At 38.7% G+C, this 19633-nt stretch overlaps 1 protein-coding gene across 3 annotated transcripts in view; it reads left to right on the forward strand.

Annotated features, from left to right (window-relative positions):
• Positions 1–5011: 5011 nt before the first annotated feature.
• The window catches only part of itprid2 (ITPR interacting domain containing 2), a 43437-nt gene continuing 28815 nt past the window's right edge, over positions 5012–19633 (forward strand). The window contains exons 1-4 of one of the 3 annotated variants that reach the window (XM_047600755.1): positions 5012–5194; positions 15870–15952; positions 16753–16914; positions 18171–18213. In XM_047600755.1, the coding sequence (XP_047456711.1) occupies positions 15931–15952; positions 16753–16914; positions 18171–18213 (227 nt within the window). In that variant the 5' untranslated portion in view covers positions 5012–5194; positions 15870–15930. Of the gene's footprint in view, positions 5195–15869; positions 15953–16752; positions 16915–18170; positions 18214–19024; positions 19185–19633 lie in introns of those variants that run through there. The other 2 variants (XM_047600756.1, XM_047600757.1) reach the window with 2 other exon arrangements.

Here is a 19633-nt window from a genome sequence, read left to right on the forward strand (position 1 = left end):
ACACAATCATACAAAATATGTGAAAATGATGTTTCAAAGACTCAAAAAAGGATAAGACCATTAATGTAAATTATTGTTTAACTATTAAGATCTACTATAAAATGAAAACTTGCATCTTAATTGTGACTCTGTTCTCTCCTCTTCTGTCCTCCTCATCATAAATGTTTCATATTCTGTGTTGTAGTTTGTCCTGAGGTGTTTCACAAGGTTTGTTGTGTTGCCACAACTCAACGGTTTAGTTACTTTCCACTGTGTTCCTACATTAAAGACCTGGTATCGTAAGTATTGATATTTTAGCACCAATCTCTTCTCTGGAGAAGGTCGTGAGGATGGAGGTGGGAAATGAGGCCATACTTCAGTTTCCTCATAAAGAACATCCGCCGCCTGCTGAGCCTGTTTCACTCTTGTGGTGGTACAGGGCTCAAAAACCGCAATGCATTGTGGGTTTAGGGGGCAATAGGAAAGTCTGTTTACATTGTGTCTTGTTGTTGTCCTTTTAGCGTATTAACATTAATGTTAGCGATATAAAATGGTGCAATGAGACTGAAGGAGACTGAAGCTCTTCTCTTCGGCTCAGGCAACGATATTTCACTTTTTAATGGTTTTAGACTCCAACCAAATGGGCGGTAAGTGAATGGAATGGAATGGTCATTTGATAATTTGAGAATTATGCACCTGGGTAAGTTTTTGATGTGGTTTGATGATGAAGATGATGATATTAATGGTGGTGAAGATGAGCATTATATCAATGGGATTGCAATGATGAAGATCTCAACATCACCATCATCATCATCATCATAAACATATGTATATTATTTATCACCTCAACCCTTAATGTACGCTAGTTGTTTTTTTTAACTTCGGGTTAGCTACGTAAACCTGAGTATGGAAATATTTTTTGTACCACAAGGTATTTACTTTTTTATATATAGTCACGTTTTTAGTTTTAGTTAATTTTTGTTCTCTGCTGCTGTATCACCCTAATCAGGTTATGTTGATGATGGTGACGTTTATTATAACACAGCTGATGACGAGGATGAAGATGAAAATGATGGTGATTATGATTTGCATAAAGTTGACAGTGGCGAATGAAGATGATGATGATGAAGATGATGAAGATGAGGATGATGATTATGATGGAGAAGGATGACAATATGTCAGCCTAATAGCATAATAAAAAGTTTTTTTTAACTTATTACAATATTTATATATATATATATATATATTGTTTTCTGAAAACATTCAAATATAGAATATGGCATCATTAGACTAATGATATTCTACTGACCAATAACCTCTTCGAGGCCGGACTCACATCACAATTACTTCTCAAGGTTCAACCAACTATTGTGTTGAACATGTATTCAAGATGAGAGGCTACTATAGTTTCTTTTCACATTGATTGTTCTTTCATTTTCGTCACTATTTATACATATGGACATGGAAATATAAAGGATCTGTTGTCAAGACCTTGATACCGTTTGAGCTTCATGTTGACTAGTCACACAAAGCTCATCTCCAAATCCACATCTCAGGGTGACAGTCCGACTATAAAACACTTAGAACCAGAAGTCTTGTCCCGAACATCCATTACCTGCAGAGGCCGCGTCATGAGACAACAAAGCTGATTGGTTGCTAGGCTGTTGCCCCAGGAGACGTACAGAAGGACACATACGTCAGGAGACGCGAACATGGGTCGTATTCACAGAGTTACACTAAGATAAGGAAAACTGCTTCTTCTCAGTAGCTTAGTTGCACATAAAAGAAATACTCTTAGAAAGATCAGATAAAATATAAGTAATATCTAGTAAAATAAAATAGAAAATAGTTTACAGAACCAACATATCAACAAAGAAACAGAGACTGTACAATATATACATAGGAATAACTAACAACTAAAAACAGTTTTTGTTTATGGGGTCAAACTATGGAATGTTATAGGGAGGAAATTAAGCGAAGTCCAAACATTTTCCAGTTTAAAGCGTAATGTCCAAAAAAAAGTGTTTACAAAGTATTTGAAAGATTGAGGAAGGGGATTAACATATAGTTACGTTTTATTTATATTATACAGGATAACCACGCGTTTTTGAGCATGTAACATTGCATGTAAGACTTACTTTACGTTATTACTATTATGGTTATTATTATTTACTATTGTCCAGCTAAGTAGAGTTTGGTGTGAATGAAGTTCTGTAGCATTCACTATGTTTGGTGTGAGGATGGATTGTCCATGATCGAGAGCAGTTTGTCCTAGTTTGTCCTGACTGGTCGTCCAGCTTGGACGACTTGTGCTCTTCCCAATGACATAAAGATATTGGACGTGAACCAGCTGTTCCCTTCAGCCTCATTTGATCGTTGCCCTTTTGTTTTTTGTTTTTTTGATGAGCGAACAAAGAAGAGAAGAAGAGCTGGGTGGGCGGGGCTTAAGTAACTCATCCACATGCACTGAGTCAGCTCCGGCCAATAAGAAAGAGGCCGTGGACTTTGGACCACACTGATCTCCGGTGAAGAGGTTGCTACGGTGATGATAAACCGGTTGCTAGGTGGTTGCCAGACGACTGTGGAGGACGTGTGGGTCTGTGTCCGTCGGCGTGGACCCTCCGACTGCTAATGGTTAACGCAGAATCAATGTCTCAGCCGCTCGGCTCAGGATTAATGAATATGAACTACAGGCCTTATCAAGCTGGATTTATATTCACCAAGATAATTAAATTATAGACTGTAGTTGTTAATGTCCATGTTTTATTAGGAGACAGAGATCAGGAAATAAACTCATGTTGCTGAAAGCAAAGTGACCAGAGAGCAGCCGACTGTTGAATAAGGATTATTATTCTATACTGTCTCCTGTGTGCGTGAAGGTCAGATCATCGTATTCATGAAAACAACAAACACAAACTCCACAGCTTCTTCTAATAATCGTTAATCACCAGGTTCCTCATTAACATTATACCTTTAATAACTGGGTTAACAGCCAACGCAGAGTTTATGAATGACGTATGAATGACCAGCCATAACATTACGACCACCGACCTGACACTACAAAGTTTCTTTCTTTCTTTCTTTCTTTCTTTCTTTCTTTCTTTCTTTCTTTCTTTCTTTCTTTCTTTCTCCTTTCTTTCTCTCTTTTCTAATAATAACTCTCCTTCTTCTTCTTTCTTTATTTCTTTCTCTATCAGGTTAACATGCCACGTGATCTTATGAAAGATGAATTAAACATTTCTTTCTTTTTTCTTATTCTTTCTTCTTCCTTCTTTTTCAAATTAATGCTGTTATTTATTCTGTGTCTCACAGGAACTATGAAACCACAGTGAAACGTAAAAAAAAAAGAAAAACACACATGGTTGTTTAAGGTACAAAACTAGTCTGAAAGTTTTCACAATGCGTATTGTGAAGTCGAGCTTTTAAATAGTATTGATATCTGCTAAAAAAAAAAACAAGTGCTAATACACTACAAGCTGTATGTTAAATACATGACATGAAGTGGAAGGAAACTGGAACAGAATATAGAATAACTTTTATCTGCTGACTCATTTAACACTGTGTAATATTTTTTAGGTCAGCTTCCTGAACTTTTTGTTGTGCCATGTGTAGTTTAGTTGACATTTAAATCACTTACAGGTCTTGAACTTGCTTTAATGAATTTAGTGAGAACTGCAGATCCAGCATCAGAGCCTCAGTAAAGACGAGCTCAAGTTTAACGGTGTTTGGGTTCTATCTGCTGGTTGAGTTTGGTAATGCAGGTAAAAGTACAGTCTCTTTCTTTCTTTCTTTCTTTCTTTCTTTCTTTCTTTCTTTCTTTCTTTCTTTCTTTCTTTCTTTCTTCTCAACTTCTGAAACAAGAGAAAAATGGGTAATGAATTTGAAGTATAATGAATTTAATGTACAGTAATGTACAATTTGATGACATTTGACATTAGGAGCTACAAGAAGGAGAAGCTGTTGAGGGATTACTAGAGATTTTATATGTTTATTTTATTGAGATCGAGAATCTCTTTTATAGGGGAGATCTGACTAAGATAGCAGCAACACAATTACACAGTTAAAGGATATTAAAAGAAATAAAAAGCAAATAAATTAGTTACTTAACAACATACTTAATTAAAACACTTGAATAGAGAAAAAAACACTGTTTTCATCAGAGCTTTAAATTCACTCATAGGTTTGAGGTTTCATAGATGCAGTTCAGACTGAAGCTCACCCCAATTAGTTGGTCCCAAAACCTAAAAGCTTTCTTTCCAAATTCTGTCCTCATCTTTGGAAAAACCAAGAGCAAAATATCCACTGAGTGGAGGTTGTAACATCCGTGTTTCCACATATCATACTCATAACGTAACGATGAGCAATTTACTTTAATGCAGAGAAGACAGTGATGGGTGAGAGAACCACAGGTTGTGATAAATCTCAGTGCAGCATGATACACACTATCAATAAACAGATGTTTTCATATACAGCACATCTCATATACAGTCAATATCAGGTAAAAAGGTTGATTTCACCAGTTTCTGTTTTACATAAGAAAAAAAAAACTTGTTTCCATAATGAAATCCTAATAAAAGCCTCAGCTGTTTTACATACTTAATGTGTTCCATAAAAGACAAGAGGTCATCAATTAAATAACTAACATATTAATCTTCTAATCTGATGTGAAGTGTGCACGTTATTGATGATTGTCTCACTCCAATCCTTTCCTTTAATCGCCAAAAGTTGTCTACGACTGGCAGTGCCTGGTGTGTGATGAAACGTCAAGTTTTTTGGTTTTAGCAGCCAAAAAATGCAGCAAGACGAACATTTTCGCGGTGCAAAGCGGCAGCGTTCGCCTCAACCGCAACCTCTGTTTTGCCTCCAGCTAACGCTGTGACGTCACAGTGACGCAGGAATCTATATAAACGCAGAAAAACTTGGGCCCGGTTTTGTTTTTGTGTTAGCGGACGCTCTCCCGCAGGTGTCGCTGTTCCGCCGCTGCAGCTCCAGAGGACACTCCTCCGTCCTCCTCCGTCCTCCTCCTTCCTCCTCCTCCTCCTTCCTCCTCCACCTCCCTCCCTCCCTCCATGCGTCTGCTGCTGCCGCCGCTGCTGCTTCTGCTGCTTTCAGGAAGCGGAAGCAGGAATGTTGGGGTGTTTTTAAGAAAAGTTTGGACAGTTGTTTCTCGGCACTTCGGGAGCAGAGACGCAAACTCCGGAGACGAGGCATGACGGTGAGTGTCCGGAGCTCGGGCAGGGAGGCTGGCGGAGGGGTGGTGGTGGTGGTGTCTCGTTGTCTCTGTCCGGTGCTGCTGCTGTTTGTGCTGGGCTTAAACTGTCAGTCCTGTCCTCCGTGTCAAAAGTGAGCAGGAACAGCTGAAACAGGATCATCAAGTTAAGTCTGATCTGAGGCAGGAGGGGAAAGTTGTGTTTGCTTTAAAAAAAAAAAAAAAAAAGTTTAGCGAAGACTGAATCGTCAAACGTTAGATGTTTAAAGATCAAGTGACACATCAGCTGATTATTTTTGTCTCCGTCTTACAAAACGTGTTGACAAACAAAGTTGTGGGACTCATCAGTTTAAAAAAAAAAAGTAAAAGAAAGTGCTCTAAATTGGCTGCATTTGCTCAACTTGCTGAGTTTGAATGCTGGTTTTCATTTAAAATTCTAGGAAAACATTCACACCCAGTGATTATATAATGCATCATCAATGAGTCGTTTACACAGTCTTTGAAATGTTACAACATTGCTCAATTTGGTCCAACTGTGAGTTGAAGCCCCCTAAATGTTTTCTATTCATTCTCATGTGCGAGTTGATGTAGCTCAAAGGAATGATCAGAAACATGCAGTCCATGTACCAGATGGAGTATATTCAAATATGCTTGTGCTTGTCTTTACTTCTCCAGAAGACTTTGCATATGTAACGTAAAAAAGCTGCTGTGTTTGTATGACGGCTGGTTTAACCTCCTAAAGCCCCCCCGGGGGCCACGATTTGCTCATTTACACATGTTTATCTCTTCCGTCACGTAACGGCACCGGAGCTGATGTAAGAACCTTGAAAACATTTTCAGTTTCTTTGTGCTCATGAATGTCACATGTTTGTGGTTTGTGAGTGACGTCAAAAGAAGCAAGTTTATTCTAATGTTAATACTTTTTTTTAATGTTTTATTATTAGGGTGAAATTAGCTTGTAGGACGAAGACAAACAATACGTAAACACATGTGTAAGAATTGAAGTAAGTTGCATGTTTCATAAACCCCAAGTGTTGTTGCCATTCAGTTATTTAGCACTTTTCACATTTTAACGTCTCAAAAATGAATCAAATTGCCAGACTGACTAAGATCTTACAGTTTGTCTTTCATTACATAAATAATTGAAGCAGATTTTCTGACTGGATTCAAGGCTACACGACATTCATTCACGACACATTCATCACTGTACTTGATAAAGTACTAAAACGTCCAACAAGTTCTGCAACATGTACAATATGTTTGACACCTGTGGTTTAGACAATAAAATATCAGAAAGTAGCAGTAAAATTAAATTCAGTTTCCGGATTTCATGTATATGGTAAACTTGGAACTTTTCAGCTTTTGCTCAATAAATAGTTTGATGTTTCATTTGTCGTAAAAACGTATAAAGTGTCAATCAGTAATAGATAAATGAACGGATTTAGCGTTGATTTTAAAAGCAGGAATTTACTCTTTGGTAACATTTTTTTAGTGAGTGAAACACAAACAGAGCCAAACTGTTAATACAACCTTTAATATAATCTGTTGATTAATGAGAACATGCACCTCAGGTTTTAAGGTTTAACGTTTAATGTTGTACATGAATCAGACTCACTGGAAACAAACCTCAAAAAAAAAGAAAAAAAGAAAATTTTCTTGTCAAGTTTCCTCAGATTTTCGTGGACCGGAGCCAAAATGTCACATAAGATGGAAAATTGTAAGTCTAAGTGGTGGAGGAAGGATTCACCTCATCCACTTAAGTAAAAATACCACATACTCCTTAAAGTTCTCAGTGGAGCCGTGCATCAGTTTGCTGCTGTCCACATTCTACACATTTCCAGCACTTTTTGTGATGTGTGAGATAATTTGAGCAGAAACAAGTAAAGTTATTCTGATCTTTTTGACCCCTAACGTCTTTGTAGTTTCCCACTTTGCCAGGTTTATCAATGAGCTTTGCTAATATCATATGAAATGGCTTCGTAGTTCACAGCTGCAACTCTAGTGCTGCTATATTTACATTTACTTGTAGAAAATACTGACACTTTAAGTAAATGATGACAGTTTTTACAGGTACACACATGTTGCTTAGCTCCCTCCTCCACTTCTTTGTGAGTCAAACTTTATTTGTACAGCACCTTTCTTAGAGGTTACTGTCGTTCAAAGGGTTTTACGGGAAACTGCTATAACATCTAATGTAAATACTAAAACAGTTTGAGTCAGACACACGTGAAAAATGACACAGTTTAAATTTTTAATTGGAAAAGACAACGACAATTTAAGACCGAATGAAATAAAGAAAAACTCTACTAGACATTGACCTCTGAAATCAACTTTAAAACATGTTTTTTTTTTTACGCCTTGAGCTGTTTTCCGAGGACTGCAACTCTCATTTACTTTATTATTGATTATTTTATTTGTTTATTTCATAAAAAAGTGTTCAGATACTTAACTTAAGTCATTTTAACCTAAAAATATGTTAAAATAGTGCCCGTCTAATACATTCTTATATTTGATAAACGTGTAAAGTGACTTTTTATTGTCACCTGTGGGTAGTTTAATGCATCATATTTTAACAGCTTGACTGATTATAGGTTATTTAACTTTAAGATTTTAACCCTACAACTGATCAATCAACTTCTTCTCTCAAAAAAAATCACCTCAAATGAAAATGTCGTTGGTGGTGTTAATTTCCAGCCGTTTAATAATCTGTTGGTTCATTTTGTGATTAATAAGTGATTGTTTAGGCTGTAAAATGTCAGAAAGTAGCAGTAAAATTTCAAATCAGTTTCCAGATCTCATTTATAAGGTCAACTTGGAACTAAAGACCTTTTCAGCTTTTGCTCAATAAATTGTTTAAATGATTAATTTGCTGTAAAAACGTATGAGGAGTCAATCAGTAATTGATAAATGAATGGATTTAGCGTTGATTCACTTGTCTTTACACCTTGGTGAGTCAAACATAAACAGACTATTAATATAGTCATTTAAGGAGTGTTGAATAATGCAAATCTGGAAAAACACGCACCTCAGGTTTAAAGTTTCACATGAATCAGATTCACTGGAAAAAAAAAAAAAAAAGATTCTTGTCAAGTTTCCTCAGAATTTTGTGGAGTGGAGCCAAAAAGTCACATAAGATGGAAATTTTAAGTTTAAGTGGTTGAGGAAGGATTCACCTCATCCAGTAAACACACCACATGATACTTACGACTTAAAATACGCATCCGTTTTAGAAGGATCTTTGTCGTCTTCATGTTTAAACGTCGGACGTTTGCTACATGTTTCTACATTTAATACGTTCTGCAGATTGGGAGATGAGGTGCTTTGCTGTAGGGCCCTTCCACCGTCCTTCCCATATCTGGGACGCTCTCCCTGACCGTCTGAGGAATCCTCACCCCCTGGACGCTTTGAAAAAAGACTTTTTCAGAAAGGGCCTTTCCACGGTCACTGGACTCATGTTTTAAGAAGCTTTTATTCGTAGTGCATAGTCTGTTTTATTTATTTATTTTTTTATGAAAAATGCTTTACAAATAAAATGTATTACTATGCAGTTCACTGGAAAAGTGCTGCTTATTCACTGCAGCCGCAGATGCTCTTTCTTCCCGTCCACTCCGGTGATTCACAGATAAAATGTCATTTATATAAACACAGATAAGCGCCGAGAGTAAACCGTTCTTCAAATGAGGAGATTAGAGGCCTCGAATCCAGAGAAATGCGGAGAAGCTCGTTCTGTGTCCGGCTCCTCGGACAGGTTGAGGAGGACGTTTGTCCTTCGGGCCAAACGACGCCACGACTCCGCCCTGAGGGGAAACGACTGGTCAAAGCTGATGCTACTGTATATACAGGTCAAAGGTTTGGACGTAAAAGGTCATAGTTTCATTGGTGTAAATTGCATCAAAATAATCATGATTATTGTAAAAAGAGTAACTTATCAGAAGATGTTTTTACTGTAATTAACAGGTATTTGAGTTTTTCTTTCTTCATAGTAACCTCCTCTGACTTTAACAGCAGCATGGCATCATTTAGGGATATTTGTAGACAGACTCTCAACAGTTAAAGTGAATAATGCAAACTGTGATTTATTTTTAAAACTAAATCTTAGACTAAGCCCTTCTTCTTTTCTTTCGCTGACATGTTCTGGTAAAATTAATGTTCACCCAAAGGTAAATTGAGGAAAATGGTTCATATCAATTAAAGCAAACAAACTGACCATGCAGTAAGTACCTCCCAAAAAACAAATAATTCAACATGGTTTTTAAGAAAGGCACCGTGAACAGAAACTTGAAGTTGCTTCCAAACTTTAACGTTTTTCTTTCACGTTTTTTTATTAAATGGTTGAAAGAAAATACCAACGTCCACATGCTTCATTTTGCTTTATAAAGGCACCAAATATCTCAACTACTCAGTTTGAGATAAGGAAACCTTTGTATGAAATGTTTAACATTATAAGCAAAACAATTAAAACCTCATATTTTAAGTGTCTGTGTGCAGAACCCTAATTTTCTAAGTTGCAGCCTGAGTCGAAACAGTCGAGTAAAAAGTTTAAACTCTAAATCATAGGTCTTTAACAGGGGGTCCAGGTACTGTAGGGATGGGTGGGTCGCAAAATATTTGGTTGATTAGACATTTATTTGTATATATCTATAGTTATATTAAAAAAAATCATTTTATTTCAGCACCTCACTCGTTCAGTGCACACTAGACCTGTCAATCTAAGCCTCCTGTACACGATAGGCCCCGCCCCTATCGCTGCTGAACCAATCACAAGGCCGCATATCACACGCTGACTGAGTCAGGTTCCCCTGACGTTGGCCGAGAGCCTGTTCGGTCCTCAGATGAAATCCAGAAGCGCGCTGCAATATTATACGTATACAGATATACGTGTGTTTATGTTCATGGCAGTTGCACGACCACCCTACTGCTGCATGTTTGACATTTTAAAAAATCTGAACCTGTGTGAACAGTTTAATATTGAATGCAAAATGATAATAATAGTGCATATTTATAAATCGCACTAGGCCAAGTTTAGTATAGAACACACGTAATAGGTAAAGGGTCACTACTTGATCTATCCATCAGTTTGGGCTCCTTGGCCTGAAAACCGCTGCAGACCTCTGAGTGCACAAAGCAGAGAGGATCAAAAATAAATGCCGCCAGTCGTTTTTTCGACCTCTGCTCGACTCCTCTCTCGGTGTCGAGCTTCGATCCCCGAGCGTCGCCGCTGCAGTCCTCCGCATTCGTGCAGTGGAGACCTGCGAGTCTGGCTTGTGTCACAGTCGACAGGTCAAACTCTGCGGCCCCGGACTGGATGTTCACGCAGCCAGTGGGTCACAGCCTCGTTGCCTCTCACACGGAGACGAAGACACGAAACAGAGAGAATCCTCGCACTTTCAAATAGTTTATTGCAGGAGCGCACGGCGTAGATTTACACCCGCGCTTCTGCTCAGGCCATTCTTTCAGTGGTAATCGCTTCTCGCGGCTGAATTTATCGCCCTGCGCCGCGTTTAAATCATTCCCCGTCTTTCTGTGACTTGTTATTTCTAAATGTTTGCTACTTCTATGTTTAACTTAACCGGTTACATAATCAGATCATACGCAAGCAGAGCTGAGAATCTGGCCTGGCGCTGCACGCTAGCTTTAGGTGAAACAGGTTGATTCTTGTCACCGGGCTTTGATGCTCAGCTCTTTTTCTCGATGCCACCACTGAAACCGCCGCCACCCCCGCCTCCCCCGTCTCCCCCACCGTCTCCCACGGCCTCCTTCTTCACGTGTGCAGGGGGCTTGGGTTAAACGCATGCCTCAGAGGCTGTGAAACAGTCGACCTGCGCGTCAAGCGTTGTTGCCTGATGAAAGATGTCGCTGCTGATGCCTGACGGCGCGCTTGTTTTTGTTTTCTGACATTCCAGTTTGTTTTGCATTTGCGGGAGGGATCTAAAAATAAACCGGCCTCCGCTATTTCTATCTATCTCGGTTTGTCGGACAGGAAGTTGTTCTGCGCTTCATTCTAAACACTCATTTCCTGTTTCGCGCGTTCTCATTTGAGATTTGGCTGCTGCACGCTCCTCGTGTTTTCTCCCTCTTCCTCGCCGTCCTCCTCCTCCTGTTCTGTCTTTACCTCCTTTGGTGCTTTAGTTATTGTGATGCCCGTTGGATCCCTGTGTTTATGCAGCCGCCTGGTGCAATAAAGCTGATTGATTGATTGATTGAGCTTTATTTATTTCAAATATATTCAAAAGAAAAAGATAAATAAAAAAAACATAGAAGAAAGAAGGAGTGGGGGCAACTTATCTAGTCCCACCACTTCTCCATCAGTTGTTTAACTTGAATCATTCCATATTTTACAAAATCGAAACAGTTTCTACGACATATTTCAGTGCTCTAACAACACTACAACAACAATAAACGAACGATAACAACAACAACCAACAAGTTGAGGCAGTTATTCTAAATTTAGCGCCACATATCTCTTGAGTATCTTGAGTATGTTTTTCTACATCTTTTTTAAATGTAATCACGTCTGAGCGTTGCTCCACATCTGTCTGTAACCCGTCCATAATTGAACACGACATCGTGAAACACAAAAGCTTCTAATTCTTGTGCGCGACCTGTGAATTTTAAAATTAAAAATCTTGATTTCTAAAAAGTTTGCAAATGGTAGAATTATTTTTGGGCCTGTACATTGTTTTTGCTGTTTGCAGTTCAACAATGTCTGTGAGTTTGACCGGTTTTGACCTTTGATCAATGATGACGTGGTGAGTTCTAGATATCCAACCTTATGAATGATTCTTATTGCTTTTCTTTTTTTAGGATGATTAGTGGATGTAGTGAATAATAAAGTTTTGTATCATATGCAGTGAAATGCGACGCGGCGCAGCCAGAATACAGTAAAGACACAGTCTGCATGATTTTATTTCATTCCTTTTCATTTATTTGGCACCTTTTAAGATACAACTCAGCACAATAACACAGCAATGGAAGTACAACAACAATAAGCAATTGATTGCAACAACAGAATGCAGAAGCAGAACCGAAGAGGAAAAACAAGAGAAGAAAGTCTATCTATCTGTCTATCTGTCTGTCTGTCTGTCTGTCTGTCTGTCTGTCTGTATTATACAATATAAAAAATATAAAAAGAAAGAAAGAAAGAGAAAAAAGATGAAATTTTGAGGTAAAAAGTCATGCACTTTGAGATAAAAGTCTAAATTTTGTGAAAGAAAAGTAAAAATTTCGAGGAAAAAAGTTAAAATTTCAAGAAAAAAGTCAATTTTTTCAGAGAAAAGTTGAAGTTTTCATGAAATTTGAAGAAACAGACAAAAGTAGAAAGTGGACCTTTAAACCGGCAGTACCATATGGTACCACAGATTAGCTGTGGAAGAGTTCTGAGGCTTAATTAATAATTAACATTAAGAATTCAAAATTGTATTGCTGATACATTACATTGGACTGTTGCATGTCAACAGTGTGGTGGATATTGTCGCACACTGAGGGATCGATGTAAACTCCCAGGCTAAGGACCGTGTCTCTGTCCGCCCACAGAGTTCCACCGCACTCTCATCTACTTCCTCTAAGTTTTTTTCTCATGGCCGGCCCTAAAACTCTTCCGTAGAATTCGATATCCTGGGACCTCTGGATGTTAAAACTAAATTGGGATGACGTGGTATTTGATTAGGGTTCGGGTCATATTCCCTGTTCGAGAAGTGTTTTATTTAATGAACAATTTGGAGTTTGTTGATTTGATAAATATTAAGTATGCCAAGTTTACGAAACAAGAGTAATGAATGACTTCTTGGAGCACATGAGGAAATAATTCTCTCCCCTGTTTTTTGCAAGAGAAGAATTGGTTCCAGTTTAGTTGGTTGAGCACAAAAACGTATTAAACTGAAGCTTGAACGTCATTAGAGAGTGTGTGTGTGTGTGTGTTTGTGTAATCTCAGCCGTTCTCAGTGTGGGTATCTTGTTCATCAATAATGAAAAGCGGCTTCTTAACTTCACATCTCGACATGAAAAACATCCTCCTCTCTCATCTCCGTTCGCTCCCTCTAGGATTGAGCTCCGCTACACAAATTAAATCCCCTAAGCCCGAGGCTATTTGTTTTTATCGTGCGTATATTTTGGTTTCCACCAGAGGAAACGGACAACCTGTGAGCTCCATGGGTAACAGCGGGTCCACATGTGAAGCCATTCACACGCCTGCTGGTCGACCGGGTCCTTTCCGTCCCTGTGCCTGCGTGAGTTTTCACCACAAGCCTCCTCTCACAGTCCAGAAGAAACACTCATTAGGTTAATTGGAGCTTCTAAATTGGCCGTAGGTGTTGACGTGAGCGTGAATGGTTGATTGTGTTCTGTGTGATAGGCTGCCCAGGGCGTATTACATAAAAGAGCTGAACTGCTGCTGAATTCATAATTTGTCCAGTTTTATTTATTTATTTATTTATTTTAAACACATTTTATTGTTTCTAAAAACGGAGACAATACAAAACCAAGACACGAGATCACATCCCCCACACGGACCCGTCAGACGCCACATGCTACACAAAGTTAGACAAGAGGAAGTTAGAAACAGTCAAATTGATAATTTTTTTTTTTATTCCACTCAGAAATCTGTCTCCCCATTAACGGCAGATTTTTCAGATGTGCAGGTTTATAAAATCCACTGTTTTAGCGAGAGTCACAGACAGAAAACAACACCCAGATCAGCAACGTGCTGAAATTAGCACTTATTTTTCTTGAGAAATCTGTTTTGCACTAAATTTACTACTTTGCACTAATAAAAAAGGGAAACATTTAGAGTTTATTTGTAGTTTATTGCTATATGCTATTGTGTTACTTGCCCTTGAGCCGTTTTTGGGGCCCCTGAACTAAACTGTCTCTTTGGAGCTGACTAGTTTGTCTCTAGTGGCGTCTGTATAACTCGTCTTTTACATTTACCCGTCCAAATGTTTCCGAGTGGAACAAGCAGGATATAAAAACATTGCTACGGACGGAGACAGTTCTTCTCGTCGTCAGCGCTCTGTATTTTGAAATGTGAAGTGTAATCAGTAGTTTAGTTTTATTTCATTCATTGATTAAAACAAAACTGATTCAATATAAACACAATCGTTCCCAAATCCGAATGGAAGGAAGCAGAAAGACGTTTACAAAGAACTTACACTAAAATACAACAACACAGGAAGCTGCAAAATAATGATAATAATAAGATAAAATGAAATACAACAGCTGTTGGCCAAACACTGAAAGTCTCCGTTTCAATTTTAGTTCCCAAGGTACAATTCCATCATAAAAACATGACAAAAAGAAATGTTTTCATGACCTTTAATGACTACACAATCAAAGTCACATGTTTCATTATATTTCTTTAACATACGGGCGTAAAATGTAAATTTTGATTTGGTTTATTTATTCATTTTGTTCCATAAACGTTCCGTAAGTTTAGTCCTGAATCTTGTTTTTTTTTTTTCAAGTTACACTTTATGCTTTCTCCTTTTTTCAAATCTTTCCTGAATGTTAATTGGTAACATTTTCAGGATGAGCTTTAAACATAATTTACAGAACACTGTAATCTACTAAGTCTACTAAGCGTCAGGCCAGATTCTTAGCTTTGCTTGCGCAACTTAATCAAAACTGCAGATTAGAAAGGTGACTTCCATCCTTGTAATGAGTCAGAGATCCTGATTCTATTCAGGTTCTCACAAAAAAACTCAACAGTGACTCAAATTCCAAAAGAAAAATTAGAAGCCACAAAAATGAAACCTGATAAATGCCGCAAATGTATTAGTCATAGAGATGACGGAAGGTCTCCTTCCAAAAATATCATTAGTGTGTGTTTTAGTAACAGATTTACCTTAGAAATGTTTGGTAATTGATTTGTTTATAGCGTGTGACGATTCTAAAAAGGAGAGCAGCTCACTGAATGAGACACAAACGCGCAAAAATAGTTCATGTAGTAATTTGGAAGTAGTAATCAAAGGCAACTCATTGTAAGCAAACCTAAACCTGTTGTGGCGTGGATCCAAAAAGTCACATACCAGTCACACAATGGAAATACTCAACATTAAGTAATGTTCTTCAGAGTAATCAGAGGTTGAGGAAGGATTCACTTCATTTACTTAAGTGAAAATAAATACCAGGTTTCCACTCTTAATAGCAGACAGTGTCTGGTCCTCGAGGACGGAAAAGACCGGCAGTCAAAGCAGAGGTTCTAGATTCTAATCAGATGTCATAACGTCTGATTACTCTAATTTTATCCACATCTACGTAACTGTGTTTTCGCGTTGCTCCAAATAACAACCACCAAACCAAATTAGGTGAAGCCTCCATGATGTCATTGCCGCTTACAGTTATCTAATAACAAGTCAAATAATAAAAGATCCGTTGCTCCAGTGGTCTGTCCTCATGCTCCTGTCTCATTTCTTTTTACTGTAACAGAATGTGTTGTCTATCTGCTTGATGCTTCTACTTTGCATGTTTCCAACCGCAGCCTAATAATGCAGCGCATTGAATTAATGAACTTGTTTGCACGTCTGTGCACATTTTCATTAGCACGCTGCAAAATAGAATAACTGCATTTTTACCAACAATCTTTTTTTCTCCTTATAAATACCAGCCAACCTGTCTAACTCCGGTAATGTGCATTGTCCCCGTTAAATAATCCATCCATTAAAAAGGATCCTGTGTGTCTCTCCAGGTGTGTTACCTGTTCACCATGTTGCTGTAGTGTCATCAGTCTTGTCTGACTGACTCTGGGAATGGAAACCGATGCTGCTCCAGGTATGTCGCCTCACCTGAAGGAGCTGAAGCACTGAATCGTTGGATAAAAGTAAGATGTGAAATATGCAGTAATGGGAGAAGCAAATTAAAGAGTTAAGTAAAAAAAAAAAGGGTAAATATATAATAAATAAACAAAATAATTATCTGTTCACTTAGGATTCGGGTTTTTATTTTTCTCTGTAGCTCTTTAAGATTATTTTTAATGAAAAGTGCTTTCTAAATAAAATTTATTAATATTAATATCATTATTAGTAGTAGTATTACCAACGTTTTAAAATAATTAGCTGAAACGTAGTGATAATATATTTATTTTAAATATTAGTGAAATGTTTTTCATAAATTATTTTAAATGACTATTTAAACATTATTAATTGAGAGTAATTAGAAAAAAGTAATAAACAGCTAGCTTAAAGTTCTTGATAAACATTTGAAATAAATGGCTAAAAGTGATGGATGAACAGTTTAAATCCTCACTTAAAATATATTAATAGATAATTGACATAACTAGCTGAAAGTGTCTGATAAACATTTAGTTTCTAGATGTAAAACAGAACCAACCAAACCATCAGATACGACAGATTTGAATTCAGATTCTTCATGAATACTTGTCCTTATCAAACCGGATGATTAAAAAAGGAGATCAAAAAGTGGGGGCTGGTCTCTCAGCTCGACTCACCTGTTGCGCATGTTTGCACTGAATCGACTGCGTTTTTCCCACTTTGTTCTGTTAAGGAGCTGCAGAACCTGATCGATGAGTTCAGGTGTAAACTGACAGCTGTCTGCTTGATTGACCCCTTTAGATCCCAGAGTGAAGCCAGTCAGCGCGGCCTGTTTGCGCCGCCAGGCCTTCGCCCAGAGCAGGGACTCCATCAGGCAAGAGTCCAAACCGGATCAGTATGGTCCCCAGGAGACCCAGCAGAGCCCGAGTAATATGGAGACCCAGAGGCCCTCAGAGGGACTAGGTAAGACCCAGTTTCATTATCTGATGTGATGTCCGGTATGAAACTGTGTCTGCATCACAGATTTTGTCTGATTTTATTTTAAACCCGTAAGTAGTTTGTACATTTTACTAAATTTACATAAATGCTCATATTTGCTATAGCTTAGGTTGAGTTGCTGCATTGCATTGGTCTAAACTAGCACACATCAACAACGGTTTGATGCAGTGTGAGTTTGTTTTCTATATATATATATATATATATATATATATAAATACTTGGGTGGTGGTTTTCATGTGTAACCAATATGAGAGTAATTTTGTGGTTTAGTGTGAAAGAGCGCCACAAATATTACATGAAGTTTGGTTTGTGTCTGCCAGAAGAAAAAAATAAATCTAGTGACGTCCTCAAAATTATAATTAGTTTGATTTTGATTTGTGACATGCCAGCTGATGTGCTGTTAGCATGCTAGCAAGCTAAACTAAGAAGGTTAGCATGGCATCTCTGCCGAACATGGCCACTGTTCTAAGTTTAAGTGCTAAGTTCAGCATGCTAACATTAGCATTTAGCTAAAAGTGCAGCTAAGCGGAGCCTCATGTGGCTGCATGCATGGCTGCAGACTCCAAGGCCGTGGACGCAATTAGCCACTGACTAGTCAGGAGTTGGAGTAAAAAGAAAAGTTTAAAAACATTTACTGAAATCACAGGAAAGAGACCATGTCTGAGTAGACGATGTGTGGGAGGTAGAAGAAAGATCAATCTTGTTGTGCTTGTTTGACCACCGAGAGATTTGGATCAGGAAATGCATTTTTGTCCACTTCCAGTTGTTTTGCTGTTTGCATCGCTGAAGTGCGTGGTTTGGTCTCTAGGTTCACATCAAGCTGCAAGGTCAACAGTTGCGTCAACTAAAGCCATAATTGTAGTTTTAGACCTAGCTTCTCGTTTCAGATTATGTGCATATTACATTTGCGGCTCTGGTGGATTTCTGGTCCGACTGAAATAATGTGGGAGCTCATACTGGGCATTTTCCATCAACCAGCTAACTCAATGAATCACTCACTGTTGCCGCAGCGACGTGAACATAAGTTTGGTCGTGAATCATTCGGATGTAAACTGGCAGAGTTGCCTTCAGGCGGCGTTATTTCAATCAGCTTAGGTAGTGAGAATTATTTCCGTTAAGTCTGGCAGATGCTTTTATAGCATGTTGTTATTGTTTTATAGCACATTAACATCTGCTGGCTTACTGATTTAACATGCTCATATGTCATGTTTTTCCATCAGGGCAAGTACCTAACAAGATCGCCAACTGGCTGAGTGAATGCAGGTACAGTATCCGTGCACCAGCTGATTAAAGGGCCATACCGTACAAGTGTTTTCAATTTCCTGTTTTAGCTAATTTAGTAGGTGCTACATGTAATAAAGCAGGTGCAGACCGACTAGCGAGTTTCTGGTTGGTGTAAGTTGATTTCTTTAAGTATGAAAAGCAGGCTACATGGTTCTTTAAATCCTGACTGACTGGTTCAGTGACAGTCTCGCTAACTGGTTTCTCTGCTTATTGGTTTATTGATATATTTTCCTGGTGTCTGGAGGTCTGTGTATTTAAGAGCAGTTTTATCAGCTGCTGACGTAGAACCGACACACGGCCAACGCCTAGACATACAACACACAGAACTTTTAGAGCGCGCACGCACGCACACACACACACACACACAAAGGCAGCAGACCCACGCCCAGAGATAGGACACATAGAATCTGTTAAGGCGAAGTGAGAGGGAAAGAAAGACTCAGGAAGAAGCTGACAGAAGACGGAAATAAAAGAAAGTAAACAGAGGAGGGGTTCCTCCTGCTGAGTCAACACCGTTATCACATACATACACACAGCAACCGCTGTCAGTCACACAAGCGTCTACAACTTTCTGACAATTGTGTCCTCCGCAGCATCACCGCGGCAACATGACCAGCAGAATATGAATCGCAGGTCACTATAGCAACAGCTGCAGGGGCCTGGGGCCAACATGGCTGCCAGTGGGAAGTGGGAGGGCGACCAACAAGACACTGCGCTTGCGCACTGTTACACAACCATTTGTGTGTGTGTGTGTGTGTGTGTGTGTGTGTGTGTGTGTGTGTGTGTGTGTGTGTAAATGGTGGCATGAAGTTTGTCCCATTGATAAGCGGCACAGGTTGTGTAACAGCTCAGTGTTTGCAGCGTCCGGCTGTAGACGGCAGCTCAGACCAGCTACCTCGCTGCTGCTGTCAACTAGCCTGCCAGCTAGTTAGACTGGGACGATTGGTCTGGTCAGTACAACTCCTGAGACAGGCTCCAAAATCAGGATTTAACGTGGGATATTTAGTCTAGGTCAGTGGTTGACTTAAGTAATTAGGTAGTTTGGCTTGGCCAGGAGTTAGACTCAGGGTAGTTAGCCTTCACCTGATTTGGGTTACTTTGCCTTAGTTTGACAGCGAGTTAACATAGATTACTTAGCCTTGAATAGTCAGGTGTGTCAGGATTTGTTGGCTAGCTTTCCATTGCCCACTGCTAACTGTTGGATTTGTCTTTCACCTGAATTTTATTTGGATAATTAGCCTCATTTGCCTGACAGGCAGTGAACTTGGTTTATAGTAAGTGTAATCTAGGCTAGGAGTCTATCCTGGGTTACTGAACCATTAACCTGGGATGCTTTGCTTTAGCAAGTCAGGAAGTTTGTTTACGATCTTGTGTCGTCACTTGACCTAAACTAAACGTA

The sequence above is a fragment of the Mugil cephalus genome, chromosome 12 (assembly GCF_022458985.1).
Source record: "Mugil cephalus isolate CIBA_MC_2020 chromosome 12, CIBA_Mcephalus_1.1, whole genome shotgun sequence".
NCBI lineage: Eukaryota > Metazoa > Chordata > Actinopteri > Mugiliformes > Mugilidae > Mugil > Mugil cephalus.